At 67.3% G+C, this 27,583-nt stretch overlaps 3 protein-coding genes and 1 long non-coding RNA gene across 4 annotated transcripts; 3 read left to right on the plus strand and 1 right to left on the minus strand.

Moving 5' to 3' along the window:
* Window positions 1-3,386: 3,386 nt before the first annotated feature.
* On the plus strand, window positions 3,387-7,889 carry CRIP2 (cysteine rich protein 2). Its single transcript, XM_028506686.2, has 8 exons — window positions 3,387-3,538; window positions 5,848-5,942; window positions 6,104-6,161; window positions 6,416-6,556; window positions 6,635-6,703; window positions 6,784-6,878; window positions 7,181-7,238; window positions 7,324-7,889. Exons 1-8 carry the CDS (start codon window positions 3,496-3,498, stop codon window positions 7,389-7,391), a joined length of 627 nt encoding a protein of 208 aa, XP_028362487.1. The 5' UTR covers window positions 3,387-3,495; the 3' UTR covers window positions 7,392-7,889.
* A 4,805-nt stretch (window positions 7,890-12,694) lies between these two features.
* On the minus strand, window positions 12,695-26,313 carry LOC118497978. The gene is made up of 3 exons (XR_004900508.1): window positions 26,230-26,313; window positions 23,028-23,032; window positions 12,695-12,705 (listed from the first exon to the last, which is right to left on the minus strand). It is a non-coding gene; the product is annotated as an uncharacterized LOC118497978 (long non-coding RNA).
* CRIP1 (cysteine rich protein 1) lies at window positions 14,600-16,102 on the plus strand. Its single transcript, XM_028506688.2, has 5 exons — window positions 14,600-14,748; window positions 15,501-15,595; window positions 15,667-15,724; window positions 15,806-15,852; window positions 15,973-16,102. Exons 1-4 carry the CDS (start codon window positions 14,709-14,711, stop codon window positions 15,844-15,846), a joined length of 234 nt encoding a protein of 77 aa, XP_028362489.1. The 5' UTR covers window positions 14,600-14,708; the 3' UTR covers window positions 15,847-15,852; window positions 15,973-16,102.
* Window positions 18,913-25,386, plus strand: TEDC1 (tubulin epsilon and delta complex 1). Its single transcript, XM_028507470.2, is given in 9 exon segments — window positions 18,913-19,125; window positions 19,127-19,135; window positions 19,225-19,303; window positions 19,680-19,882; window positions 20,247-20,402; window positions 21,331-21,429; window positions 23,657-23,743; window positions 24,109-24,267; window positions 24,983-25,386. Coding segments are annotated over 9 exon segments (1,248 nt in total). The 5' UTR covers window positions 18,913-18,993; the 3' UTR covers window positions 25,307-25,386.
* Window positions 26,314-27,583: the final 1,270 nt, after the last annotated feature.

A 27,583-nucleotide genomic window follows, 5' to 3' on the forward strand; every position in this document is an offset into this window, starting at 1 on the left:
TTGGAGGAACCAGCAAGGATGGACAGCAAGCCAGGCTTGGGCTTACTGGCCAGGGTGGGTCCAGGGGGTGTTGGATGGGTGGCTCCAGGCCAGTGTCCACCTCGGGCAGACAGCCCCCCCCAGGGAGCCTGTGGTGAGCAGTGTGGCCTGTGGTCGTCCTGGCTGCTGGGCTGGGGTCCTGCTGCCTCTCCCCTCTGCCCACACAGCTGCCTCCTTCAGGGCCTGGCCCCTTGCCCACCACCCTCCCCGGGGAGCAAGAAGAGGGCCGATGAGTCGCAGGCCCTCACCGGGTGGAGCTGACACTGTGTCTGAGGTCGGGGTAGTCAGGGCCCCAGCCCCCATGACCACATGGCTCCCCCTCCCATGGGGCAGCCATTACAGCTGGGGTGGCCGGCCCACTGGCCTCCTGGCAGAGCTGTGCTCCAGCTGTCCAGGGCTTCCGTCCAGAGCCACAGGGCTGGGGGCAACCCCAGCAGGTGTGGAGTTTCTGTGTGAGAATTTGCTCAGATTTCAGCAAGCCTGTTCTCAGAAACCCTACCTCAGGCATTCCCTCACACCCACCCTCACAGGCCCTCGGACAGACAGGTGCTGGCGGGAAAGGTCAGGGAGGGACACCCAGGCAGGGCCACCCCAGCCCACCCGCCCTGGGGTCTCCCTCATCCTTCCCTGAGCTCTGCCTCCTGCTCCCCGTGCCTCCCCCCTGCCAGAGGTGTGCTCTTCTCAGGGGCTCAAAATAGAAGCCCCTCCTCACTGGCTAGAGACAGATAAGGGGCCCCCGGATTCTGTCCAACAGCCTGTGACGGCTGGTTGGGTGACAGGCCAGGGTGTCGGAGAAGTGGCTGCAGTACCCCAGGCACCTCCCATGCGCAGCCCACCCCCAGTGGCCCCCACTGCCCAGGACAGAGTTGCGGTGTCTGGGAGACCGGGAGGTGACCTTGAGGAGGACTGAGCTGCCCTTGGCAGGGGAACTCTGCCCAGGCTCTGCCTTCCTAACCCACCCAAGTCCCCTTCCCTTCTCAGGCTCAGCCCCTCCCAGGCCTGAACAAGGTGGCCCCCTCCCACCCTCCCAGGCAGGCAGGCCCTGAGGAGTTGGGGTCCCCCGCACGGGGCCTGGGCTGCGCCCACCTCTGGGCTGCTTGGGGTCTGACGTGGGACTTTGGAATGGGGAGCAGACACAGGCTGGGGGAGCGGGGGCCTGGCTCCCAGGGCTGCACCTGCCAGCCACGCCCCCCTGCAGGCCCGGCACTGGGCTAGGGTCCCTCCTTTGGGTGAGAGCCGTCTCAGGTGGGCACGAGTCCCCTTGAGGGGCCTTCCTGGAGACCTGCCAAGCCTGCCCCCGCCCTTGAGGAGCCCCTCCCTGGGTCCCTGCGAGGACCTGAGACCAAGATCCTGCTGTCATTTGCCAAGCGATCCACGGGGTGCCACACCACTGCGGCCCCAGGGGAGGGACCTGCCCCGTGCCTGGCCACCTGACCTGGCAGCCCGAGGGCCCTGCTGGCTCCCCTTGCCCTGTCCCTGCCCCGCCCTGTCACTCTCGGTGGCCTCAGGGGTGGACGCTGTTGCTCTGTGTTCATTGATCGGTGTCCCTTCCCGCCAGGCCCGGAACAGTTCTGGCACATGACAGGCCCAGGGACTGTGGCTGGGGGGCAGGGCACCTGTCCCTCGATCTCCAGGGCACCTGGCCAATGCCGGATGCCATTCCTCGGATCCAGCCCGCTCGCTCTGCAGGCGGGGCCTCCCAGAAGACACCTGTGCCCAAGCCCGCCCTCCACAGCAGGCCCGGCGCTCCCAGGCGGCAGGAGAGGGGCATGGTAACCACGCCAAGTGGCGGGCAGTGGGCCATGCATTATTCAGGGACACCCGACACCGGCCTGAGCAGGGAGAGGGCTGAGAATGACCGACCTGCGGGGAGCCCCCACAGCTGGCCGCCCTGCCCAGGAAGAGGACCACGGAGGCCTCTGCCTCCATCCCCGCCTTAGTTGGCCAGTGGCCAGAGCCGATGGGGACAGGGAGGGGGCTGGTCAGGCTGGTCAGTCGGGCTCGGCAGATCTTGTGTTTCAGTGGCTGCAGGGTGTGAGTGCAGGGGCGGGGGGCAGCCACCCCAAGGAGCGGTGCCAGGGCGGGGCCCCAGGAACGCCTAGGTTCTGGAGGCTGTGGGACCCAGGCTTGCTCCTCCAGTCCACGTGGCAAACACCGGTGATGGGTGCCACCAGGCCTCAGGTCCTCCGACTCCTCTGGCCTGCAGGTGCACCAGGCAGAAGAGGGGGTGGGCTCACAGCCTCAACAACCCTGGGGGGTGGGTGCTGGTCCTGGTTATCTGGGTCTGGGAGTGGGTCTATTCATGCAGCAGGTTGAGGCTCAGCTAGGGCTGGAGGCCTGAAGGGCCTATGGAGACGGACACCCCAGAAAGGAGGCCGGAGGGTGCTCCAGGTGCCCGCAGGGTGGGTGGGGGTGGGCCCTGGGGCTAGGCTGGGCTCTGCAGGCCCGCTGGGAGGCAGGGGGGATGGGAGTGGTCAGACAGGCCCCTGTGGCAGGGGCGGGGGTGGGGTCCAGAGCCCCAGCTCTCCTGCCCTCCTCTGGGGCACCTTGGGCCCAAGAGGGTGGAGGTGGGAGGCTCTGGGCCCTGCACTGGGTCCAGAGGTGGGTGCGCCGGCCCTGAGGAGTTGGGGACACGCACACTCACTCCCCGCGCCCCCATCTCTTCCCCTTTCTCTCCTTTGTCCCTACCGCCCCTGGAGGGCAGAGCCCCGGAAGGCGCCATCAGCGCCCAGCAAAGCCCGGCTCGTCCTCTAGCGGCCGGCCGCCCCCTCCCCCTCCCCTTCTCTGGCGCTGTTTTTGGAAGTGGCAGGCGCCCTGCCCTCCACCCGCTGAGCCTTTGGCACCACGGACTTTGCAGGGTGGGGGGCGGGACCGGGCAGGGCTGGGTGGCCGAGCCCGCCAGGAATCCGGCTCCAATCCCGCCTCGCGGCCGTTGCTATGGAAACTGAGCAACAAAGGGAAGAGGGGCTCGCGACAGGGTGGGGGCTGGGTCCTCTGGGGGAGCCTGGGCGCCGGCGCCGGGCGTGCGGGCGGTCCTGCCGTCGGGGCGTCAGTCTGCTTGTCCAGGGGACGCCCTTCTGTGCACAGGCCCCGCTGGCCAGGACTCCCTGGAACCGAGGGGACTGCTCACTCCACGCTCCGCGGCCCCGGCCAGCTGCCCCGACGTTGCCATGGAAATAGGTGAGGCGCGGCCAGGCCCGGCAAGATCGCTTAGCGCGTGGGGCCTAGGGACGCCAGGCAGGTCCCGCAGCCCCCCACCCTCCCAGCAGGTGCTCCCCCGCCCTGGCGACGCCCCCTCTCCAGGCTGTGGGACCCGGCGGGAGGGATCCCAACGCCCCGCCCCGGTCGCAGAGCCAATGAGCGCGCGGACAGCCCGGCGGGCGGGGCAGACGAGGCGGCGGCGACGCGGAGTCGGGCGCGGGCGGAGGACGAGAGCAACCGGGCGCACCGACGACCATGGCCTCCAAGTGTCCCAAGTGCGACAAGACTGTGTACTTCGGTGAGTGTCCGAACTCGGCCAGCACCCCGCCGCCCTTCGCGGTCAGCCCCCGGCCGCAGACTCACGCAATTCCGGGGAACCCGGCGTGCACCCGGCCGCCGCCCCGGGATGCGCGGCCCCAACCCGGTTCGCCGCGCGGCCCTTTCGGGTGCGGTCGGAGGGCGGAGCTGCCACAAGGTGGGGGCGGCGCGGGAGCTCGTGGTCCCTCGGATTGAGGCCGGGTTGGGGTTGCATTTTAGGTTCGCGGTCGCGTCGAGGTCTTCCCGGCGGTGTTGCGGATCCGGGCGCGATCCGGGCGGGATCCGGGCGGGGTCGGGTGCGGTCGCGCGCTCCGAGCGCCTCCTGCGCGCTCCTGACTTCCCCGCGTACCCCCGTTTCTCCTACCTGTGAACACATGTCTGGGCCCTTGTGGCCCCAAGTGACCCGAACCCGTACCCCGGCCTCTGGCCACGCCGGGCCAAGTCAGATCTGGAGTCTCACTGGACTCGGTCCACGCGGGGGCGACCTTGGCCTCTACCTCCGGCGTGTCCCAACGTGCTCCCTTCTTTGGTGCCCCAGGACTTTCCCACCGGTGGGGTGTGGTGACAAGCGAATTCCCATGAACATAAGAGGGCACCGGACTCCAGGTGCCCCCCGGGCCCCCTCCTCAAGGCCAGATGGCGCCTTCCCTGGGATGCCCCTGTGTTGCTCACCTGGACTGGCTTGCTCCCCGCCTCTCACCCCTCCCGGCCGATCCTCACCCCGACTCAGCCAGGGCAGCGACGTGCCTGCCCGCCCACCCTCCCACCAAAGCCCGCACGGAGGGAAGACAGAGCCAGAAGGGAGGATGGCCAGAAAGGGGGGGCCAAACAGGGGACCCTTCCCTGGTGAGGGTCCGGGGTGGGGTTGGGCAGACCTGAAGGAAGCTACCAGGCTTCCCCTCTGACGCTGACCGCTGACCGCCACTGACGGCCAGAGCGGGAGGAGGCCAGCGGTTGTTTGCTCTTCCCAGAGGGAGGGACCGGGTTTGGCCTGGAGCGCTTCTGGCCTGGCGGGGAGCCCAGGGGCTTCCGGCTGCCTCCCAGGAGCGCCTCCTCCCGCCCCAGCCCTCTCCCCATCCCAGAGAGGGCTCCTGCCCCTGAGGCTCAGGGTTGGGGACAGTCCCCGCGTCCTCCTGCCTGCCCTGCTGCCCACGACTTTGTCCCCAGCTAGGCCAGCTCGGCGCCCCCGGCTGGGCGGCTGGCCCTGTGCACAGACAACCCGGACGAGGGCTCTGCCAGCTCGGGCGGCCGTGGGCTCCCCGCCGAAAACAAAGGCGCCCAGACCCACTGGCTTCCGCCCTGGCCGAGGCTCTGGTGCAGAGAGGGGGCTGCACCGCAGCCCCGCGGCCTCAGCAGCCAACACCTGCGTGGAAGCAGAGTGGAGAGTGACCTCAGGATACTGTGCCTTTGTCCCCAACACTGGTGCAGCCGGGTGGGGCACCGGGTCCCCTCCAAGCCTTAGACCCAGTGAATTCTGTCTTCCCCACTCTGCCAGCAACGTGGGGCTGCCGACCTGCCCGCTGGGTCTAAGGGTCAGTCCCCTGCCCCCTGAGTGGCCACACCCTAGAGCCTAGCTGAGCACCCCCCAGCCCGCCCTGGCATGGACGAGGAGGGGGCTCCCTCCCAGGCTGCGGGCTGTTGGGAAGACCTCGCCCAGACAGCTGCCTCCATGTGAGGGGGACCAGGAGACTGCTCGTCCTTGGCCAGATTCCGCCCAGGTGGCCCGGCCCAGCTGGTCAGGCCCTTTCCCGGAATTCCGGCCCGTCTCCGGCCTTTCTTCCTGCCCTCTCCTCCACCCTTTTCCTGCCGTGTGCCCTGGGGAGTTCCCCCCCACTTCCCTCCACTGGAAAGTGGCGAAGCAGCGCCGGCACCATGGCGGGGGTTGGGGGGTGGGGGCACAGCCCACGCGACCCTCAGCAGCTGGTCCCAGACCTTGGGCTCCAAAGCAGCAGCTGGAGGCACTGGGCTGGGGGCTCTCGGGGCCAAATGTAGACAGGCAGGCGTCCTGTCCCTTGGGGTTCCCCGGGGGGGTGGAGACGCCTCCCCACAGGGGCCCTGGAGATGCAGGACCCTCCCCTCAGCAGGGGCCTTGGCCAGCTCCGTGGGAGCCTGGCTGAGGGCTCCGGGACGGCTCAGGGACGTGGATGAGGGAGACCGTGTGGGGCAGGTGTGGTGTAGAGGAGGCGCTGTCCCCAGGGCAGTGTGGGTGGCTGAGACCAGAGGGACAGCGGGACCCCTGCGGAGCAGGGGCGGTGCCTGGCTGGTGCTGAGGTCCCCTCCCACCCCCAGCTGAGAAGGTGAGCTCCCTGGGCAAGGACTGGCACAAGTTCTGTCTCAAGTGCGAGCGCTGCAGCAAGACGCTGACGCCTGGCGGCCATGCCGAGGTGAGCCTTCCTGCTGGGCTGGGCTGGGCTGGGGGCTGGGCTGGGGGCTGGGCTGGGGGCTGGGCTGGGGGCTGCGTGGCACCGCTGCCCCCGCAGGCAGGGAGGAGGTGCAGAGAGCCCGGTGCGAGCCCTCACCCTTTGCCTTGTGCCCTTCTGCCTAGCATGACGGGAAACCTTTCTGCCACAAGCCCTGCTATGCCACTCTGTTTGGACCCAAAGGTGAGCTTGGGGCCGGCCCCCCAGCCTGATGGGCCCTGGTTGCCAGGGAGGAGTGGGGCCTGAGGGTGCCCCGACCCCTTTGCTCCATGCCCTTCCCAGAACTGCACCCCAGCCCATGGTGCCCTCGGCAGCGGGGCCCTGACTCCGTAGAATGGGCTGTGGAGGGCCGTTTTCTGGGAAGCAGGGTGAGGGATGAGGCCTGGGTGTGGGCCGCGCTGCTGGCCACCCGCCCGATGGCCCCTGCCGCCCTGCAGGCGTGAACATCGGAGGTGCCGGCTCCTACATCTACGAGAAACCTCCCTCAGAGGGACCACAGGTCACTGGCCCCATCGAGGTCCCTGTGGCCCGAACTGAGGATCGGAAGGCGAGTGGCCCCCCAAAGGGGCCCAGCAAAGGTGGGCTGGGCTCTGTGTGTCAGGGGGTGGTGTGGGAGTCCCTTGGCCCCCCTGACCCTTCTCCACCCCTGACCCCAGCCTCCAGTGTCACCACGTTCACCGGGGAACCCAACATGTGTCCTCGCTGCAACAAGAGGGTCTACTTCGGTGAGTGACCCATCCAGCCCCAGCCTGGGGGAGGGGCCGCCAGGGCCTGGGCATCACCGTGGCTCTCTCCCCCTTCCCAGCCGAGAAGGTGACGTCTCTGGGCAAGGACTGGCACCGGCCATGCCTGCGCTGTGAGCGCTGCGGGAAGACACTGACGCCGGGTGGGCATGCGGAGGTGAGGGCGCCCCTTGGGGGACGGGAGCACCGAGGGGCGTGGAAGGGGCTCTGATGGGGACAAGCTGCTCCCAAGGTTCCAAGAGCGAGGGTGGCTGCCCCCTAGTGGCCAGAGTAGAGGCTGTGGGGTGCCACGTGTAGGCTGTGCCCCATCCCCCCTCTCCAGGTGAGTGGGCTGGCCCTGGCTCTGGGAGTTGAGGACTCGGAGGGAGGGAGGCAGGCATGTGGACAAGGAGGAATGCACCAGGGGAGTGGGGACCAGAGAGCCTGTGGACCCCCACCTCACCCCCATCCCGCCCCCAGCACGATGGCCAGCCTTACTGCCACAAGCCCTGCTATGGCATACTCTTCGGACCCAAGGGTGAGTATGGCCAGGCGGGTGGGGAACCAGGTGCCCCCGCCCCCTCCCCACACCCCCCTACCCTTTCGGCCGCCTTTCCCCGCAGGAGTGAACACTGGAGCCGTGGGCAGCTACATCTACGACAGGGACCCTGAGGGCAAAGTTCAGCCCTAGGCCCCCGCCTCCCGGCCCACTGCTCGGCCCGTGGTGAGAGCGAGCAGCTGCCCAGCCCCGCCCAGCCTCAGCACATCCTGCCTGGGAGTCCAAGGCCTGCCTGTCGGGGGAGGGAGACACCACGGGGGCATCTTCAGAGAGACCCACCCATCCCTGTCTCTCTCGGTGTGTCTGCCTTTGTGTCCCATCACTGTTATACGCCCTTTTGTCCTTGTGCCTCCCTGACCCCACGTGTCTCCATGTCTGTGTGTCTGTGGCCCCGCTGGGTCCCTCTCTGAGGTGGCCGCCCGCTCCCCCTCTCCTGCTGCCTCACGCCTGCCCAGTGTTATTTATCTCTCTCTGCTGTCCTGGCCACAGCTGGCCACAGCCTCACGCACCAGTGTCCCTGGAGGGGCCCTCTGCCTTTTCACGCTGCCCTGCAAGCCCCGCCCACTGCCCGACCCCGGAGTGGTTCACCAGGTTTTTGCTGTCAGTCAGTAAAGCGTTGGAGGATTGCAGAACGCAGCTCTGTGTCTGGTTGTGGGAGGCCAGGACGGGAGGCCCGGGGGGGGGGGGGGCTCTCTGTCTCATCCACAGATCCTCTCAACACACCTGGGCCCGCTGTCCAGGGGCAGGGGCCAGCTCCCATTCCCAAGGCTGGTGGTGGTGGGAGCAAGGCTCTGTCTTAGGCTGCGGTGCCTCCCAGAGGCTGGTGGGCAGCGGAGAGGGGCCACAGAGGTGGGGGTGGGGTCCCAAAGAGGGGCAGGGCTGGCGTTGCACTGAAGTCACCTGCCTCTGGAGCCTGGACCAGGGAGTGCCAGCCCTGGGCACCAGGTTCCGGAGACTCCTGGTCCACCCCACATCCACGGGTGCCTGAGGGGGTCAGCCTTGGCAATGTGGCAGAGGGCGTGCCACTCGGGGAAGAGGCCGCTGACCGGAGGAGGGGACTCTGCAGGGTGGGAGCTGAAGGGTGGAGGCGTGAAGTGGGCCTTCAGCCCAGGACTGAGCCTGGAAGTCCGGAGGGCCCGAAGGGGGAGGATGTGGTCAGACCAAGACTGCTGGGGCTCTGCTGGGGCTTTTGTCTGTAGGGCTGGCAATGAGGTGGCCCAGGTAGAGAAAAGGTGGGCAGATGGAGGGTGGGGCTTGCGTGTCCCACTGTCGGGCGCTCCTGCCCAACCGGCGTCCCTGAATCTGCGGTTGCAGTGGTAATGGCTGTGGTCCGCGACCTCCCCGCGTGGTCTAGCCTTCGCCCTTTCAACCTGGACCCCTTGGGAGCTCCTAGGGGCCCCTTTCTCGCGGCCGCCTTCCTTTATCTGCTGTTCCCCGGTCGCCCGCCAGAGGGCGCACCTTGCCTTCCACTCGGCGCCCGGAGGCGGAACCGCGCACACCTCCCCGGTCCTGGCCCGTCCCCAACACCGGGTCTCCCGAGGCCTCACCCTCCCTGGAGCCTGAGGAGCAGTCGGCTCCTGGGTCCTGCACCCCAACCTTTGGCACGGCCCCCGCTCCCCTTCCAGTCAGCCAGCTCAGGCACAGCTGAACCTGACGCCGGGCCCTTTGTCGGACGAGCAGCCATCCGTGTCCCTGGGGGGTGGAGCGACCGGCTCCGGTGTCCGTCCCGGCCGGGCCGCCCAGCCGGGCACCCAGCGTCTCCTCCCACCCGGCAATGCGGCCGGCACAGGAAGGGCGGGCCGGCCGGCATGCCGGGGACGCCTAGCAGGTACCCCCAGGGCCCCCAGTCCCCAACCCCGGCAGAGTCCCGGGCAGGCAGGGGCGCCGACGCGTGCTCAGAGGAGGGGCTGGGGCCGCTCCCCTCCTCATCCCCACCCCCTGCCAGGCCGAAGACCCCAGATGGGGGTCGCTGTGGGAGAACTCAGACTTCCCGGAGCGCCACCGTCGCTGCCCCGGGGGCGGGCTCCTAGTGTTGGATAGGAAATTCCTGTCCTCTGGGGGGTGGGGGCTGCGGAGGGCAGAGCCCGGCCCCTCCCCCGGGAGCCTCCAGTGGAAACTATGTGGGGAGGAGACGTCGGGAGCGGCGCGCCCAGCCGCCTACGCCGGAGGGGCAGGGCCTAGTGGAAGGCCCCTCCCGGCCTGGCAGGGGTGAGGGGTGCACTGGTCGCCTGGACCGAGGACCGGTCGGGCTCTGCTTGGGCGCTGAGCGCGCGCGCTGCCCACCTCCCCCCTCACCGTCCCGTCCCGCCCAGGGTCTGGCGGGGGAGGGCGCGCCCCATTTCCTGCGGGCTGAGGGTGACGCGCCGCCGTGTTTGTTTCCTAGGGATTGTTATGGAAACCAGGGCGGTGCCGCTACTGTCGGTCTCAGCTCAGCCTCGCGGGGCGCGAGGGGCGGGGGGGCTGCGGTGACCCCTGCGCCGTCCGGGCTCCCTCGGGGCCATCAGCTCCAGGAGCGCCCCCCACAAACACACAGGAGCCAGGTGCTTCCCCTGGCTCCCGCAGCCCGGGACGCATCAGCAAGATGCAAGGTGAGGGTGGGGGAAAAGGACGTCCGCGTCCCAGGTGTACCTCCTTCTCCTGCCCAGCCAGTGGGGCGGCTCAGAAATGCCATCTGACCACCTCACTGGGCCCCCTCAGGACTACGCCCAACTCCCAAGACTCCCCAAACGGCCCCCGTCTCCCATTGGTCCAGTCTTTCCAAGATTCCTGGCCCCTCCAAGGCCCTGCTGCCCCCCAGCTGTGACCTGGGCCGGTGGGGCCCTGGCTGCTGCCCCCACTGCCACATCCTGAGGCCCAGATCCTCCTTGCAGCCGCTGCCCTGCCGGAGGCTCCCTGTGGACCCGGTCTGGCTCAGACTTGCCTCCCTGATCTTTAGGGCTGAAAGGGGAAGCCTGACCCCCTCCAGTCCCTGGGTCAGAGCACCGGCGCACTGCCCATCGGCTGTGGCCGTGGTGGGGGGTGGGGCTGATTGCCAACGACCCTGAGGGCAGGGCAGGTCGAGGACTAGCAGGCCTCCAGGGCTCAGGTGTGCGCAACACACTTCGGAGACTTCGGAGGTGGGAGGGGGGTGGGGGGCCGGTGAAGCTCAGGGTCGGTGAACAGGCCTAGCAGCTGGGCTGGTGAGGCTGGAATTCGAGGCAGTTTTGCCTGGGCTTTGGCTCCAGGTTACAGGGATTCCTGGAACCGTGCTCAACTGCAAGGAGGCTGGGGCAGGGGGCCAGGGAACTCCATCTGGCCTGACTGTGGACCCCAGGCTGGCTGGCAGAGGGAGGGAGCATAAGGCTGTGGTGGCCCAGCCTTCTGCAGCACCCTGGAGAGGAGGGGAGGAGCCTTCCTCCCACCTGGGCCCTGGTGGGCAGAGCCCTTCTGGGAAAGGGCAGAGTCTGTCCCTTCCCCCAGGCCGCAGCGCCAGGAGCGGCCTTGGGCCCAGCAGGCCCACCCTGGGACCAGACCTTGGGGCAGACAGGGGTTCCCGGGAGACCAGCTGCTGAAAATAGGCCCTGGGAATGTCTGTGCGTCCCTCAGTCTGCCAGGCCTGGGGGCAGGGCAGGCAGGCTGGGGCCTGAGGAGGGAGCTGCTCTGGTGTCCAGGCTCAGCCGTTGCTGGCTCGCCCTGGGGCACATGTTGACACTCAGGGCACCTGTGTGCAAGAGCAGGGGACAGGCCCAGCCAGCCTCCAGCCCCAGGGGGGGACAGTCTTACCCCTGAACACACCCCTTGGCTCCTCGCTCCGAGGAGCTGACCTGAAGGCCTGGGTGGGGCGCTGGGTGTGGGCGTCACGGGAGAGGTCAGAGCACGTGCCTCAGTCTGCAAGGAGGCTGGAGCCCCAGGAGCAAAACCTCCCTGGTGGGGGCGGGCGGCCCCTGGGGGCAGATTCCTCAGAGGTCACTAGGGCCAACCCTGCCACTGCAAGATGCACCTGGGCCTGTCCAGAAACCTGTGAGGCAGGGTCCTGCCTGGTTCCCTTCTTAGCCCCCACCGAGCCTGGGTGGGAGTCAGGGTGTGGGGCTTTGAGAGGGAAGAGTTAGCAGAGGGAGGCGGCTTTGGCTGCGCACCCAGGACCCTGCATCGGGCTGCCCCCGTCTCAGGGCCCCAGGCACCCTGGTGCTGTGCTGGTGCAGGTGGGGTGTTCTGGGCACAGAAGCAGCCCGGGGCAAGCAGCCGGCTGCTTCTGGCCACCCTGTCCCTCCCACTGCAGACAAGGCCCCAGGCAGGGCCTGCTGGCTGGTGCTGGCAGCACTGGGGGGCAAGGTTGGGGGCTGCACCTTGGGGTCTATGAGGGGGTCTGGTGTGTCCCTGGGAGTCATTTGTTCCTGCAACAGTTCCCCACAGCAGCCCACTCGAGTGGGGTCAGGGGTGGAGGGCCGGACAAGGTCCCAGCTGACCCAGCCATCCTGAGGCAGGTAGACGTGGTGCAGGCCAGCACCCCTCCCCCACAAGTGCACCCTGGGCCAGGCATGCTGATGGAAGCGGGAGGCCTTGCAGCCGGTGGGGCCCAGGTCTCAGGGATGCTGTCAGAGCTGCTGTTCGGGCTGCAGGTGGGGCGCCCGGACATAGAGCCTGGGGGGAGGCAGAAGCTGTCACCCATGGCCCCAGGTGCTGGGGAGCTGCAGCTGATAAGGTGTCCCCAGCCCATGAGCAGGTGGGACAGGTGGGGGCCTCAGGAGAGTTGGAGGGGCACCCCAGTCTGTGGCTGGAGCTTTGGGGGAGGGTTCAAGGGAGTGTGTGTGCACGCGTGTGTGCAAGGGTGTGTGAGTTGAGTGGAAAAACCCTGCTGTGTACCAACCAGAGGGCGAGGCCTATGACCCTTGGCCCCCTTTGGCATCCTCCTCCGCAAAACCCACAGTGTAACCATAGCAACGGGCAATAACAGCAGAAAAGACTGGGAAGGATTTTCTCACCAGGTTTTTGGTTTTCCATGGCTAGGGGGCATCCCCACAGGGCGAGGCTGGAGTCCTCGTGTGAAGGAGGGTGGGGGAGGGGAGAACCTACAGCTCCCTGCCCGGCTGCCCTGAGCTCTGGAGTGGGCGGGGGTGAGCTGGACAGCGGCATGGGAGACCAAGTGCCCTGAGAGGAGCCTTGTGCCCACCCCCGAGAGATGCAGATGCCCAGGTGGCTGCATCTTGGGTGTGCCTGCACTTGGGTGCGCCCGCAGGCCCAGGGACACACACAGGCATGGGAGAGTGCCGGTCCTGCCCCTCCCGGGCCCTTCTGGAGGCAGCCTGCCCCCGTGCTCCGGGCCTCCGCCCAGCACACCGGCCAGGGCAGGCCTTCCCTGGAACCACAGGCAGTGTGTGTGCCAGGGGGCAGCCACTCCACGTCTACCCCCCAGCCTTCCTGGGCCCTGCCCTGCCCCCCATCACCACTGGCCTCCTTCCTCTCTCTCCTGCTCTCTCCCAGATCGGAGCCAGGAGATGAGGGAAGTCAGGGCCCGCCCTGCGGCAGCTGCATCTGGCTCAGGCCAGGAGGACCCAGAGCAGTGGGGGGGAGGGTTCGTGGGGGGGTCGGGCTGGGCGGGGGGCCTTTGCTCCAGAAACCATAGCGAGGTGTCCCAGTGCCAGCAAGAGGGCAGCAGCCCGGAAGTGACTGTGGCTGTCAGACTCCCAGGGGGGGTGCGGGCTGGTGTGGGTGACTGAGACACTGGGGGTTCCGCCAGGGCAGGGCATGCACCCCACTCTCGAGGGCAGTGGGCAGCCAGCCACTGAGGGTCCCAGGACCCTGGACTGGCAGAGTCCCAGAGGAGGCAGAACTGTGGCCTCAGCGAGGGGGTCTCAGGGCAGAGGGGTGTGGGGAGAGGGGCCTGGAGTCCGGTGTGGCACCCGCACTGGCAGTAGGCTCTGGGGTGGGGCCTCTGTCACCCTTGCACCCTGGGAGTGCCTGCCCTCCCCCAAGCCAGCCTCCTGGGGTTGGTGGGGGGTGTTGAAACGGGGCCACCCATGGTTCCCTCTGTATCCCAGACCAGGCTGTAGGGCGGGGGACGGGAAGGTGGTCTTCAGGGAGGGTGAGGTGGGGGTCACTGGGTGTTGCCAGGGCTGAGGGTGAGCATGGGGAGGCCAGGAGCCCTGCGCCCTGTGGGAGGAGGGTCCTCCATGGGGACAAGGCCTGGACAGGCCCAGAGGTGAGGTGTTTGTCAAGACGGGTGTGTAGAGGGGAGAAGACGTCGCTGGTAACCATGGAGGCTGGAGGGCGGGACTGTGGACAACGGGGCAGGAGGGAGGGCTGACGCTTAGGTGCTGGTGAGGCCACCAAACTGGGTGTGGCACTCTGGGTAGAGGTGGGACAGCCCCTTCTCCCGGGCACAGAGAGGGTGGGGCTAAGTGACCCTGACCAGGAGTGAGGAGGGTTAGAGCAGGGATTCCCTGGGGGGTGGGGCGAGGGGGGAGGGCTGTACCAGTGTCTCCAGTCTGTACTCTCCTGCTGGCGGTAGCAGGATGGCTCGGGACCCCGTAGCCCAGCGCCAGCCCCCTGGGCCCACCCCATTCCTAGGGTGGGTGGTTCCCAAGGCCTCTGCCTGGCACCGGGAGGCGCGGGCCAGCCGCTGTCCCGGGCAGCGAACTTGGACCACATTGCACCATAGACGCCTCCCCAAAGATAAGGAGCCCGCCTCTGGAAACAGCTGGGGCGTGGCTCCTCACCATCCCTGCAGAGACTCCAGGAATTGCTGTCCCGAAAAGGGAGGGGGCAACCCATCTCGAGTTCCTCGTGGCCCTGGGGGTGTTCCCACTGTGGTCCACTTGGTTTCCCAGAGGTGTGGGGGTGGGGGGCTCACCGAGCCTGGGATGTCCCGAGTGTGAAGGCTTGAGGGGAATTCTTGGGGGGTTACCAGGCTGAGACTCCCTTGGTCCTGTTCCCCATCCCAAACCCAGGGGACGGCCGGGTCAGAGTGGGTGGGGTTGTGTCTCAGGCTGTTTGCATCTATTTGCATTTTAGAGGTGAGCTGTCCCTTCCCCCACTCCAGCCTGTCTCCCAGGGGGCTCCAGCATATGGGGGGGAGCAAGCCTTCCTGCTCCTGGGGAGCCCCTTCCGCACATCCTGGACCCCGGTGCTCCACACCCCTGGGCGAGGGGTGGGGCTGGAGCCGCCTGAGCAGCCCCGCCCTTCAGTGAGTCCCCGCGGGTCCCCAGCGCACCCCCAGCCACTACTTAGTGGTCGGCCAGCCCCAGGGCCTGCCTCGAAGCGAGGGTGGATTCCAGATGGGCCACTCTCGGTCTCCTGATCTGGAGCCCAGGTCCTCGGGTCAAGTGTCAGAAGGGGGGGCGGGGTGCGTGGGGCGGGCCTCTAAGAGGCGGGGTCCCAGCTTCCCTGAAAGGCGCGCACCCGGCGGGTCCCACCCAGTCCAGTGCTGCTGTCTGTTCCTGCTCCGCCGTCCGTACCAGACCCAGCGCCGCTATGCCCAAGTGCCCCAAGTGTGAGAAGGAGGTGTACTTCGGTGAGCGAACTCTGGCCCATTCCTGGACGAACCGCGGTGCTCCGAGCCCCGGGGAAACCTGGTGGAGGTCGCTCTGGGTGGGGGCGCCTGGGGACCCGGGAAACCGACCCGGGAGCGGAAACTTCAGCCCTGCACGCAACTATGGATATGCGGGTTGGGACCCTTGCGTCGGGTGGGCTTTCCGTCTCCGGGTCTCCCTGTCTCTAGGTCCCCGTCTCTCCCGCCTCCTCCTCCTGGGCGCGCCCTGGGCGGGGACCCCGCTGGGCAGGAAAGGACGCAGGGCTCCCGTCGCCCCTCCCAGCGCTAAGTAAAAACAGACGCGGAAACCGGTGCCCGGGGCGCTATCCCAGGCGCGCTTTGCTCCCGGGCACCGCGTTCCTGCCCCGCGCCCCGGGTCCCACCCACAGGAGATGCAGGAGGAAGTGGGAAGCCCACCCACCCCGACCCGGCCACAGAGAGGGCTCCCTGCAATCCCCCTCCCAGTGACCGGTGCAGAGTCCCCAGGACTTAATCTGGTAGCCAGGCCCTCCTGACTGGGACCCCAGTCCTCGGCCCAGGGCTAGCGCCCCCTCCCGCTTATTTGATTGGATTCAGCCAGGGTACCGGAGGTATAAAGGCGTGGGAGCCTGTGCTGGGGCCACCAGGCATGGGTGGGAAGGCCCTGGGGAGAGGTGGTGGGGGAAGGTGGGTGTGTGTGCTCTGTGTCCCCAGAGCGGTGTCCCATGGGGCCCTGTCTGTCTGTCTGTCTGCAGCCGAGCGGGTGACGTCCCTGGGGAAGGACTGGCACCGGCCGTGTCTGAAGTGCGAGAAGTGTGGGAAGACACTGACCTCAGGGGGCCACGCTGAGGTAGGGGGGGGCCTGGGGGGCAGCGGGGGCGGGGGGGGGGGGACAGCCCCTCACGGCCCCTCTCTCCGCAGCACGAGGGCAAGCCCTACTGCAACCACCCCTGCTATGCCGCCATGTTCGGGCCCAAAGGTACGCTCCCTCCTTGCGCAGCCTGGCCCGACCTGCCGCTGGCCTTGGCCGCCCCTGACCTGCCCACTGTTTTCTCCGTAGGCTTCGGGCGAGGCGGAGCTGAGAGTCACACCTTCAAGTAGACCCAGGTGCACCCCTCCCCCACCCGCTAGGCACCGCCTAGCCCGCTCGCTGGCCCTCAGGATGGGCTTCCCCAACCCGTCCTGAGGGAGGCCTGCACTTACCTCTGTCCCTGTCTCTTTGTGCAGGTTGTGGCGACCCCATCCCCGGCCTGCTGGACCACTGCCCCTCCAGGCTGGTGGTGCCCAGCCTTAACTCCAGGCACTTCGGGCTCCCCTGTAGCCCCTCACGCCCTCAATAAACCCACTGCTGGGAAGACCTGCCTGTGTGTGTCTTGCTGGGGGAGTGGTTGAGGGGAGCTGCAGTGGGGGTCCTGAGGCCAGACCTTACACCGGGGGCCCACCACAGGCTGCAGCCCCCTCTGCATGGAAGTGCCCTGGCTACCCCGGACAGCCCCATGGAAGCTCAGCTCTCCAGCCCCTGGGCCCAAAGGTGCCCCAGTCCCGTTGGGCGAGGGGAAGGCCCATGGGTCAGTGGGAACACCAGGCCACAAGGGCAGGAGCCAGAGGGTCAGCCACAGGGTGAATCAGCTGAACTCATGCTGGTTCCGTTTTTGAGCTTTAGGGGAGCTGTGGCGGGAAGTCCTCCACTGCCCTCCCCACTTCCTGCCACTCCAACTTAGCCCCCATCCTCAGCCCATCCCACCGACCTGGCCAGCTGTGCTTCAGCAAGGGCGTCTGCCTGGACACCACTGCCCCTTCTTTGACCCCACCCTGGGCCCAGGGACTACTCAGTGGCTGGCTGCCTAAACGGGGCATTTGAGGACAGGCCCTGTGGAGATGCGGGGGCTTCCCGAAACTCCTGTGACACTTTGGGCAGCAGCTGCAGACTTGGCCACCTTCTGAGCCCTCCCCATGTCCCCCACTGGCCACTTGCCCTGTGGCCCAGCAGACATCACCCTCCCAGCTCTCTGCTGACCTAAGGAGCGAAGAGAGGTCATCTCAGCTTGGCATGTGGTCTTGGCCCTGCCCCAGGGCTGTGGTGGGGGCTCTGCAGGCCTGAGCTGGGCAGGCTGTGGGAGGCTAAAGGGCAGCATGCAGTGTTGGCTCTGTGTCAGAGAAAGATGGGGACTCACTGAGTCCCATGAGGTGGGAGCTAGAGTGCCCCTGGTGCAGGTGGGGAAGGGCAGGGAGGAGGGAGCAGAGGCGCTACGGTGAGGGTGGGGTTCTCCGTGCACAGTAGTGGGCTGGGCCGGGGGACACAGTAAGCGCACAGGGAAGCAGCCCTGAGCTGCCAGGACGGGTGACAGAGGCCCTCCCAGCCCAGGGGGTGGGGTGGGGGGCGGAGATTTGGGGTGAGTGAGAAGAGAGGCGGCCTGCAGGAGGAGTGGGTCTGCCCAGGCCTCAGGTGGGGAGGAAAGCACTCCAGGGGGAAGACCCAGCAGGCACAAAGTCCGGACAGGCTTCCAGACCCAACATCAGGAGCCATCGGGTGAGCTAAGGAAAGTGGTTTTATTCTGAAGGCCACAGGAGGGTGGCCAGAAAGACCTTTGAGCTGCTGGGCAGCCAGAAGGCAGGGCCAGACTGGAGGCCTGTTCTTCCCAGCCTGAGCAGAAGATGGACGTGGGAGGGAACTGGTAGTGGGGGCTGGGGGAACAGACAGCAACGCCCCTGTACTGGTGAGGGTGTGTGCCAGTAGGGGCTGCCCCTGCGGCGCAGGGGAGGACATGCACACGAGAATGCCCACTCTAGGTGGGGGTGCTGGGGCAGGGGATCCAGGGGCACCTGTGGTGGAGGCTGGGGGAAGGAAGAGGTTGGTTATGGGGGACACATGGATGAGGAGCTGGCTTTGCCTGACAGAGAGGCAGGTGAGCAAAGGTGAGGGCTGGGAGGAAGATGGGGTCTGGTGTGACTGCATTTCCTGTGGGCTTGGCTGGGGCTGGGGAAGGTTGGGGTCCAGGACTGACTTCCTTCTTCTCTCTCTCTCTCTTCCACTCCTCTGCCCACGCTCTGTCTTCTTTACAGCTTCGAGGTGTAATTTACATTCCATAAACTTCACCTGCGCACATTTAATTACTGCAACAAGTTCACGCACTTCTGCTGCCACAGGCCAGTTCTAGACCACTCTGGGCACTCACGAGAGTCCCCCCGTCCCCGTCCTGGACTCTTTCCAGGCCATGGAATCTGCTTTCTGTTCCTACAGATGGCTTTTCTGTATTTCCTAGATACGGTGCACAGACCGGCTTCTTCCCTGTCCGAGCTGCAACCAACCAGCAGCACGTGGCAGTGGTGCGTGGCTGCTGCTGACCACCGCCCCCTGGATGGGTTTACTGCTGGGCACGTGGTCTTGTTTCGTTTTGGGCTGCCATCAACAAAGCTGTTGTGCACTTCCGTGTAGGTGAACACAGTTCTCGTGCGTTCCGATACTGGCACTGTAGGGTAAATCTGTATCTAATTCTGAGAGCCTCCAAACAGTTTTCCGTATGTTCTTTCAAAGACTGTCTCTTTAACGGTGGGACGGAGAGACTAAGGGTGCAGGACAGAGGCAGGCTGGGCGGGCTGGCAGTACAGAGAATGGACTGGGCCCGGGAAGTCTGTACATGTAGGTTATGGTGGGGCGAGTCGCTGGCCTTCCCCGAGGGGCCTCTCGCCCCCGTGCGGCGGGGCTGAGCTGTCCGGGGCCGTCCTCCGCGCCCAGGCGGTGGCCCCGGCGTCCCAGTCCTCGTGCGCGCTGCAGCGTCCGGGCGACCCCTGGCGGCCAGGCCGGAAAGGGCATCGCGGAGGTGGAGGGTCGCTGGCTGGGTCCGTGGTGCCCATTTACGCGAACCTCCGGGTTGCAAGGGCTCCCGAGCGCGGGCGCAGACCTTCCCGCAGTGGCTAGGCTACCGCTCGGTGCAAGGGGTAAGACGCTGATTGGTGGAGTCTATAGTGTCGAGTGTCGCCGCAATTGGTCAGCACAGAGCGGACTCCGTCGGAGCTCTTGCCGCCATTGGTCCCCGCTAGGCCGGAAGTGCCTCCGCAGCGGACACGACGGGCTGCACTCCCTCGCCCGAGGCGCCGCTCATTGGGCCGGGGTCGGAGGCGTGGCCCAATCCAAGCGGAGAGAGCGCGCGGACGCAGCAGTGGCAGCACAGGCGCGGGAATAGGACGGGGGCGGGCCCGTCGGCCGTGCCGTGCGATCGAGCGAGGCGGGTGCCGGCTGCCGGCTGAATGGGGCGGCGGCGGCGCCGGGTAGACCGGGCGGGTGGGGCGGGGGCCTTGCCCGAGGCCATCGCCTCGCTGAGTCGGACGCTGCCCGGCGGTCCCAGCCCCGAGACGTTTCGCCGCGCCAAGTTCGACCGTACCGGAGGCGGTGAGGCGCGCAGGGCAGGCGTCCAGGCCCGCTGGGACCCCGCAGGGAGGCAGCGGGGCCTGCTGACGGCTTCCCCCTTTCACCCTCAGGCCCCGGCGCTCTGGCGGCTGCTCTTCTGTGTGCTCTCGCAGTTGCGGGCTGGCGGCGCCCCGGCCTCCCCCGCCCCGGGTAAGCCCGGCGCCCGTGGGCTCTATACGACACTCTGCGCTGTCTGCGCCCACTCTGGGCACCCCAATCCTTCCGTAGAACCCCCGTTCGGATGGCCTGGCCACGCCCACCCATGTAAGCCCCGCCCCAGCGGGACCTGCTTCCGGGGCTCCCTAGGTGGTGGCTCTGGCCCAGTCCACCTTCCCAAGCCCCTCCCGTCAGCCCAGGCCTCCGGTAAGTCCCGCCCCCATAGCCTCTGGCCCCTCCCACCGCACAAGCCTCGCCCACCTTTACGTCCTGGTTAAGCCCCAACGACCTCGGGGCCACTTTTTGGGAGTCGTGGCGGGGGTCCCTTCCAGTAGGTAGTTCCCTGAGCCGCTCAGTCTCTTACCCCCAGAGGCCCAAGCCCGCTGGGTGAAGTCGGAGCTGCTCTCCCAGGGCTACCCCCGGCAGGGGCTCGCTCAGCTTCCCGAGGACGGTTCCCGGGGCAGCCGCGAGCTGCTCCTGGCTCTTTCCTGGCTCCTGGCCCGCCAGCCCCTGCCAGAGCGGCTGCTGGCCCAGACCCGCGTGCAGCTGGGCGACGAGATGCCTGTGTGTGAGGTGGGTGTGTGGTGGGAGCGGGCCAGTCCCAGCCGTGGACCCGAGACCCTGGGCGCGGCCTGCCAGACCCGCGAAGACAGGCCTGGCCGCCCTCAGGACAGCGCTGTGGGGGTCAGTGTTGTCATCCTGCAGTCCCAGCGAGGGCATGGAGGCTGGGCCTCCACTGGCCTCCCTGTCCGGCTCCCTAGCCCCTGCTCTCCCTGCCTGCCCTTCTGGGCAAGCAGGGGGTGTGCCCACAGCTCTGTCCCCGACCCTTCCCCTGGCACCCTCGGGACCCCATGGCTCTCTCTCTCTCCCTACTCTTCTCCCTTTTGGGGTCTCTGCCGTGGGTGGGAGCAGGGCCTGACCCTCGTTCCCTCTCCAGTGTGACATCCTGGCCAGCCCAGGCCTGCCTGCACCAAGAGCGGAAGCAGATGGCCCCGTGGACGCCCGCCACCTGCAGTGGCTGATGGGAAAGCTGCGGTTCCGGTGGCGAACCCTGATGGCCAGTCAGCAGGAGCAGTGTGCCCTCCTGGGCAAGGTAGTGCCCTTGAGAACCCTCCATCCAGCGGCAGCTGCCCTCCTACTCCCGGCTGTCAGGCTGCTGCTTGCTGCATGTGGCTTGTCCAGCAAGGGCTGTGGCCTTGGCATTTGGCTGGACATAGGCCTCCCAGTCCTGGCTGGGAGTGACTTGTGGGGCACTGCCCTGAGGTGGCGAGAAGCCTGAGCTCAGGGCTCCAGGTGGTCCAGGAGGGGGCTTAGGGCAGGTGGAGCCGGCATCGCCTGTGGGCTTGACCTTTCTGTCCTCAGAAGTCCCTATAGGCCTCAGGTTCTGTGTCACTGAGCAGTGGATCAGGGTCCATGCCTTGGGGGAGTCACTGCCTGGGCACCCCATCCTCTGTGCCCTGCGTACGGGCTGGTGAGCAGTGGGCAGCTCCTGTGTGTTCTGAGAGCCGATGGCACTTGGCTGGCGGGTACAGGTGTCCCTCCACAGGCCCAGTGCAAGGTCTGGGCCAAGAGGTGCCTGGGCAGGCGGCCTGGGGCTCCTTCCAGTGCAGGGCTCCTAGGTGCCCGGACCCCTCCAGCCCACGTCACTGCCTCCGGCACAGGGTCTTCTGCTTGGCTGGTCTTTCCTAGAACTTCTCATTTCCTCTTTCCTGGCCTCAGCTCCTGCTGCTTGGGCCGTGCCACAATGTTAACCTGCTTGCCACCTGCAGGCTCACCTGGCTGGGGAGCCCTCTCCGCCCCCCGGGCCCAGGCAGATTGCTCTGTATTCCACTGCTGGCCCTGCTGGACTGCTGAGCTTATCCACCCCCAGGGCCTCTGGCCGGCTTGGGGCTAGTCCCCAGGGGCTAAGGGCCGTCCTGTCCTGGACTGCTGTGGCCAGCTGCACCTCTGCGCCTGTACCCTCATCTGTAAGGTGGCTCTGAAGGCCCTGGCTCAGCCCGGCTCTGTGCTGCCCATTTTAGATCCACTGGTACACTCGAGGCTGCCACAGTGACCGCCGCCTGGGCCACCTGTCTGTTGCCGAAACGGAGCTGCTCAGGGACCCTGAGAGTGGCCGGCAGGTGAGGGCTGGTTGGCTGGGGTGGGAGGGGCCGAGGGAGGGCCTGGTTTTGCACCCTTCATGTTTGCCAAGCCCAGCACCTTGCTGGTGTGGGGGACAGGCACGCATCCAGAGGCCTCTCCGGCCCCAGACTGCCTGGCACCTCCGCAGTGCAGACTGGCTGCTGTGTGCGCAGGTGGCCTGCACAGGCAGGGCCAAGGGTGGTGGTGGAATTGAGAATGAGCACTGCAGCGTCCCAGCTCCTGCAGGTGTCACCTGGTGATGGGCTACTGTCCCCTGAGGGCTGGGCTCTGGCCTGTCCAGACTGTGAGGCTGGTACTGCCTGGCCTGGGAGGTGTGCTGAGACCGGTGTGGCCCCTGCTTCCTGCCCTAGCAGGCCCCAGCTCCCAAGCTGTGCATTCACAGGGCGTCTGCCTTCCGTTGTGGGGTCGGGTGCCCAGGCAGGGATGCCCGCTGAGCCTGTGTCCCTGGCTGACATCTCTGGGCCCCACCTGGGCGGGGAAGGGCTGTCTGGGCCCTGGAGGTGCTAAGGTGGCATCTGGGTGTCTGAGGTGCCCTTGGCTCTGTCCCCTTTTAAGGGTGACTTTGTGAGCCCCCGGCTGGCTGTCCCAGTCCCCACGTTAGCAGAGCAGAGGCTGCTCCGGCTCCAGCCTAGTGCTGCCCGGTCCCCAGTCCCTGGTCCCCGGGGTGGTGGGCGGGTCAGATGCGGGCGGCTTCCCTCCTCCCCGAGGCTTCGCCTGTTAGTGCCTCAGGGCCACGGACAGGGTGGCCCAGTTGAGAGGCTGTGGTTGGCTTCCTTTCGAGACTTCTGGATGGGGAGCTGGTGGGAGCTTGGACCACCCACGCACAGGGCCTGCTCTCCTGGGAAGGCTTTCAGAGGCTTCCGGAATGATCCGTGGTGGCTGGCTGAGCCTTTCCTCATATGTTGGGGCCCCACCCTGCCCCAGCCCTTGGGAGGGAAGGGGCTGTGGCCTTCCCCTCCACAGTGTCTACCTGCCCCCCTTTCCCATGGCGTGTGGGACTGTTCTTGGCTAGTGTGCATGTGCACACGTGTGTGCATGTGTGTACACATGTAACCGTGATGTGAGCATGTGGGCTGCACGCTCCGACTGTCTCAGCCCTCCCAGGCCGTGGGTCCCCCAGGCTGCAGGCTGGTTCTCGCCGCAGGCCTGCCTCCACTTACACTGGTGGTGTGCTAGGCTGGGCCCTCAGTCAGCTATTCAAGGCCACCCCCGTCCGGCCCCTTGACCAGGTTCCAGCTACAGCAGCAGGTACCTAGCTGCCTGGCCAGCACCTGGGTTGTCCGTGGGGCTGGGGATGTGCGGGATTGGAGAGAGACCAGAGGCCCTCCCCTGGCTCGGGGTGAGTGCACTGGCCCCTGTGAGGGGTGGCCTGGCCGAGCTTGTGTTTGGCCACATGGTGGCTGCCATGTTCTGGACACTTGTCCCAGCCTCAGCACATGCTTCTGGGTTCCCAGAGGGCCCAGGACCTCCATCTTCTGAAAGGAGCCGTGCCCATGGCCAGTACCTGGCTGAGTGTTCAGAGAGGAGCCCCAGCAGGTGCCCAGCCTGGGGGTGCCCGGGGGGATAGAGACTGGACCGCCCCTCCCCAGCTTGTGGTGGGCCCTCAGGCAGTCATGCCACGGGCCACTCTGCATGGGCTGGGAGTGCGGAGTGTGTGGTGACCGATCAGCCAGCTCTGGGGCACCTGGGTGCACATGTGCTCCTGCAGTGTCCACAGGCGCGGGGCTCTCGGGGCACAGGATCTGTGGGCGCCAGCCTTGCGTGCTGGGCGGGGTGCTGCAGGGCTGTAGTGACTAAGGGCTGCGAGGCGGTTGGGGGTCTTCTCCATCACTTCCCTACTGGGCACTGCACAGCCTCTGCCCTGGCTTGGGGTTCCCCTCCCCCAGAGCCCAGCAGCCTCCAGGGTGCAGCTCCCAGTCAGTGAGGGGCGTGGGACAGAGGTCCCACATCGGAGTACCTGGGCTGACCACTGACCCTGAGGGGCTTGCAGCTGGGGCTGGTGTGGGGGACCACAGACCTGCTTAGAGGCCTGGTTGTGCGTGGAGCAGGGCTGCCCTGTGGCACAGGGAGATGGTGGGCCAGGGCTGTGCCGAGGGGACTGGGCACAGTGGCCAGAGGGAGGGGCGGTGCTGGGCAGAGTCCCCGCACTGGGGTCTGAGCGCCCTAGGAGTCCTGCCTCAGCCTGGGCTCCGGTTTGCGTTGCAGCTGCTGCGGAGGCTGGAGAGTGAGAACGCACGCCTGGAGGCTGCTCTGGAGTGGCGGCACCGGGAGGCGGTCTTCTGGCCCTGGATGGTCAGGATTCTTGGCCCCCTCCCCTCTCCCACCCCTCTTCCCTGGCCCTGACACGGCAGCCCCAAGGCCACACCCCAGCCTGGCCTGGGGCCAGCCTTGCACCCAGGCCTGCCGTGCTGGGTCTGGGGGCCCCTTCAACACGTCCAGTGGTCCCCCTCGCACCCTGCCGGTTCCTGGGGAGGCTCACACTTCCCAGAGGCCTGCAGGGTCCTGGCCTTTGTGCCCCCTGGCCTGCAGGCCTGCCTGGGTGACACTAGCTGTCCAGCTGGCTGTGTGACCTGGGCCTCTGTCCCCCCCGGTCAGGAGCTGGGCTGTGCGTGCAGTGCTGCGGCCTGTGCCGCCCTCACTCGGGTCTCCCTCTGCAGGACACGGTCCTGGGATCCTGCCCCCCGGAGGCCCCACAGCCTGCGTCTGTGCCCAGGCCCTGTGAGCTTGGGGCTGAAGAGCTGGAGCGGCAGCTGTGGGCCCTGCAGGAGGAGCTGCGGGCTGCGGTGGAGGCCCGGCGGGCGGCCTGGGAGGCCAGGGTGAGGGCGCCCGGCTGCTGGCTTGCGTTGGGAGACGACAGCGGGGCTCATGTGGGCTCATCTGGAGTGGGCGGACTCCGACAGAGAAGGGGGGCGCAGGGAGGGCCCCCTCCCCAGCCCCTCGAAGCCCCTCCCTGCCCTCCCCTGCCCATGTGGCCTGTGTCACTGGCTGGTGGGCAGGCAAGCGCCTGGGCTCCTGGCTTCCTCCTTGGAAGCACCTGGACCTGTGGGCGCGGTTTTTCCCTAAAGTCTTCAGCGGGCCTCTTCGGGGCCCGTGGCCACCCCACTCTGTCCTTGCTGTTCGTGTCTGCTCCCCGCCCTGGTGTGGACAGCTGATGTCTGCAGGGGTTTGATGGCAGGAACGAGGCTGGCCCTTGTGACAGCTCAGGCCCCTCGGTGCTTCCTTGTTGGGAGCCCGTGGGGCTCAGGGTCAGGGTGGTTCCCTGGGGACCCACGGCTGCTGCCCGGGGTTCAAGGGCTCATTGAGGGTGGACTAGAGCCTGGAAAGGCCGGGCCTCTGAGCCGGTGTGGGGTGGGCCTCTGCTCCCTGGGAGCTGAGGGGTCCAGGCTGGAAGCCCCTCTCGGTGTGGGTGGGGGCTGTGGGGCCAGCAGGGGCCACTGTCAGGGCTGAGTGAGTGCCAAGGGGACCTGAAGTCAGAGTCCCGGGCTGGATGTGGCTGCGCTTGGCTCCAGGTCACTGCTTCTCCCATTGCAGGTTGGAGGCCGGGGCCTGGAGTGGAGCGTTGCCCAGCGGGCCACACAGGAAGCTGTGGGTCAGGAGCTGGTGGCCCTGCGGCAGGCCTGGGAGCGAGGTGGCGACCTGGCCCAGGCCCATGGGCCCTGCCGACTGGTGAGGACCGAGGCTGGGGTGCCAGCGGGCCCGGGCCTGCAGGCTGCGCAGGCGATCAGGGTGCTGCAGAGCCGGGAGGCCTGCCTGGAGGAGACGCTGCGCCAGCTCCAGGCCCAGTGTCAGCAGCAGCTGGCCAGGCTGGCGGGAGCCCTGCCCAGCCTCATCTGGATCCTGCCTCCTGGACGCTGAGGACACCTCTTGTGACCTGGCCTGGCCTCAGAGGGGCAGATTCCACGCTCAGTGGCCACAGGGTCAACCCAGCCTCCAGGCCCTGGGTTCGGCCCCACTTTGGACAGAGCTCGGCCCAGGCCAGCAGCAGCAGAGCCACCCAGACATTCCCCGGTCAGGAGGTCATGGCAAGTCCAGTGAGGTGGCTATGGGCTTTCAGGGTCCAGAGGGGACTCCGAAGTAGAGGTGGAGGCCACCCTGCAGGGGCTGGGCTGCTCGTTGCGCCTCCACCTCACTCTTAGGTTGCTGTCTGGGGGCGGGAGTGGCAGGGAGACCCTGGCAGTGGCGCCTGGCCGGGGCAGGGCCTGCAGCACAGGGTGGCGTCAGGGCCCTGGGGGAGGGCATTGCCCTGGACGCCCTCTGTGTCCCTCATCCTGGCTGTCATTGTGCCCCCTGGGTGCGCCCGAGCCTGGCATGTGCGTGGGGGGCTCCTGGAGCTGAGGGAGGGGTGGTGTGTGGGGTGAGGGGGAGGCCACCGTGGACAGAGGGGCTTTGTCCCTGAGGCTGCTCAGCGAGCGGGGCTCAGTCCTGACAAAGAGCCGTCTGTGTGCAGGGGGTGTGCCCTCGGCTGCTGCCACAACGGCCCCCCAGGAGGTGCAGGCGGCCCCAGCCCTGTCCCCTCTCCAGGCTCCCCTCTTCCCAGGACAGTCCCGTCCCAAATCCCAGTGGCCGCTGGGCCGGTGAAATGGCTGGTGGGAGGGCTGCCTCCTGCAGCTGCCACTGGCCAGCTTGGGCCTGCGCCGCGCCCACCCCCGGGGTCTCCTGCCCACCCCCTCCTGCCAGATGGTCTCTGCTTGGCCTCCCCTGAGCACCCCTGAGCCTGTGCTCCTGGGCCAGTCCCCGGGGGTCCCCCGGGCCTGCGCCCACTGGCCTGGCCTGGAGACTCGGCACCACCGCCCCGGCAGCTCTGGGTCCCGTCACTCCCTGTTGGCTCCAGCTGTGGCCCTGGACACGGGACCTGATCCTCCACCTGCACCCTTGGGACCTGTGAGGTCACTCCTGGACCCCCTGCAGCCGTGCCCCTGCTGCGCCCTGGGCCGTATGGACTGCTGGCGGCCAGGACAGCCACCGGCCCTCGAGACCCTGATTGTTAGGAACCTAAATGAGTAAATGGAGCTGTCACTTCTCAAACTGACCCACAGCCATTACAGTCTGGGTCACCCTAGTGCCTGTGCCTGGGACTGCAGCCTCTGGCCTGAGAGGCCCAGACGAGGGAGGTGGCCCCGGGTGCAGGCTCACCCGGGGGCTGCAGGGATGGGGAGCAGGGCTCCCGGTGTCGGAGCGACAGCAGTCCTGTCCTGCCCACCGGGTCTGAAGTCTGGCCGCCTCGCCACTCGGGACCCAATCAGGTGTGGGCAGGTGGCAGGCCCTCAGCACCCACATAGGCTGCCATCTCTGATTCCCTGTTCTCTCTACCCCAAGGGTCCATGCAACCCCACTGCCCCCAGCCCCAGGCAGCCTGAGTCCTCTGGTGCCCAGGCCTGACACCAGGGGACACCCTGCCCCACCACCCAGGCCTGTGGGACAGCTGCAGCCTGCACTGGTGGGGGCCAGTCAGCGTTGCATGTCTCCCGCGGGCTGCAGCGGGGGACCCACAGGGGTGGGGGCCCTGCAGGAGGCAGGACACTGCTCTGTGAGGAGCGGCTTCCTAAGGCCAAGGGAAATCAGACTCCCCAACTACGAGGCTCTGCTCTTTGAAAGACCGCACAGAAAGTGCCGAGCAGCCAGAGCAGCAGGTTTGTGGCTGATGAAGAGCTGGTGCAGAACTCTGGCTGGTGTGTGGCTTAGAGGGTTGAGCACAAGCCTGCAGACTGCAAGGCCGCTGGTTCCATTTCTAGTCCAGGCACGAGAAGCAACCAGTTGATGTTTCCCTCCCTTCCTCCTCTCTCTCTAAGAATTAAAAAAGAAGAAGAAGAAGAAGCAGAGAACACAGAACTGTCATTTGGGGGGGGGGGTGTAGAAAACGAGCAAAACCGAAGGACAGGCACCTCCAGGAACAGGAAATAGGAAGTCAGATAACAGAGTCTCGGCTCCTCTGTAACCACTGGAGCCCCCACATCTCTCTGGAAGCCGTGGGGCGGGCGCCCGGCAGGGCCTGGGAGCGCTGGCCCTGCCCCCGGCAGAGCCTGCCGCACCCTCCGGGAGCTTCCTCCTCTCCCCAGTCTGACCTCGGCCACTTGGCACCCGAACCCCCAGCCGCAGCCCCACTCTGTCCCCATGGATCTCACTCCAGGGTCA

The sequence above is a fragment of the Phyllostomus discolor genome, chromosome 1, assembly GCF_004126475.2.
Source record: "Phyllostomus discolor isolate MPI-MPIP mPhyDis1 chromosome 1, mPhyDis1.pri.v3, whole genome shotgun sequence".
Taxonomy (NCBI): Eukaryota; Metazoa; Chordata; class Mammalia; order Chiroptera; family Phyllostomidae; genus Phyllostomus; species Phyllostomus discolor.

Excerpts from the sequence above, each read along its gene's own strand:
- CRIP2 (XM_028506686.2), top strand. The coding sequence starts at position 3,496 with ATGGCCTCCAAGTGTCCCAAGTGCGACAAGACTGTGTACTTCG. Across the intron at positions 6,557-6,634 it reads CCCAAAGGGGCCCAGCAAAG|CCTCCAGTGTCACCACGTTC; the intron begins GTGGGCTGGGCT and ends CCCTGACCCCAG. Across the intron at positions 6,704-6,783 it reads CAACAAGAGGGTCTACTTCG|CCGAGAAGGTGACGTCTCTG; the intron begins GTGAGTGACCCA and ends CCCCCTTCCCAG.
- CRIP1 (XM_028506688.2), top strand. The coding sequence starts at position 14,709 with ATGCCCAAGTGCCCCAAGTGTGAGAAGGAGGTGTACTTCG. Across the intron at positions 15,596-15,666 it reads CCTCAGGGGGCCACGCTGAG|CACGAGGGCAAGCCCTACTG; the intron begins GTAGGGGGGGGC and ends CTCTCTCCGCAG. Across the intron at positions 15,725-15,805 it reads CGCCATGTTCGGGCCCAAAG|GCTTCGGGCGAGGCGGAGCT; the intron begins GTACGCTCCCTC and ends TTTTCTCCGTAG.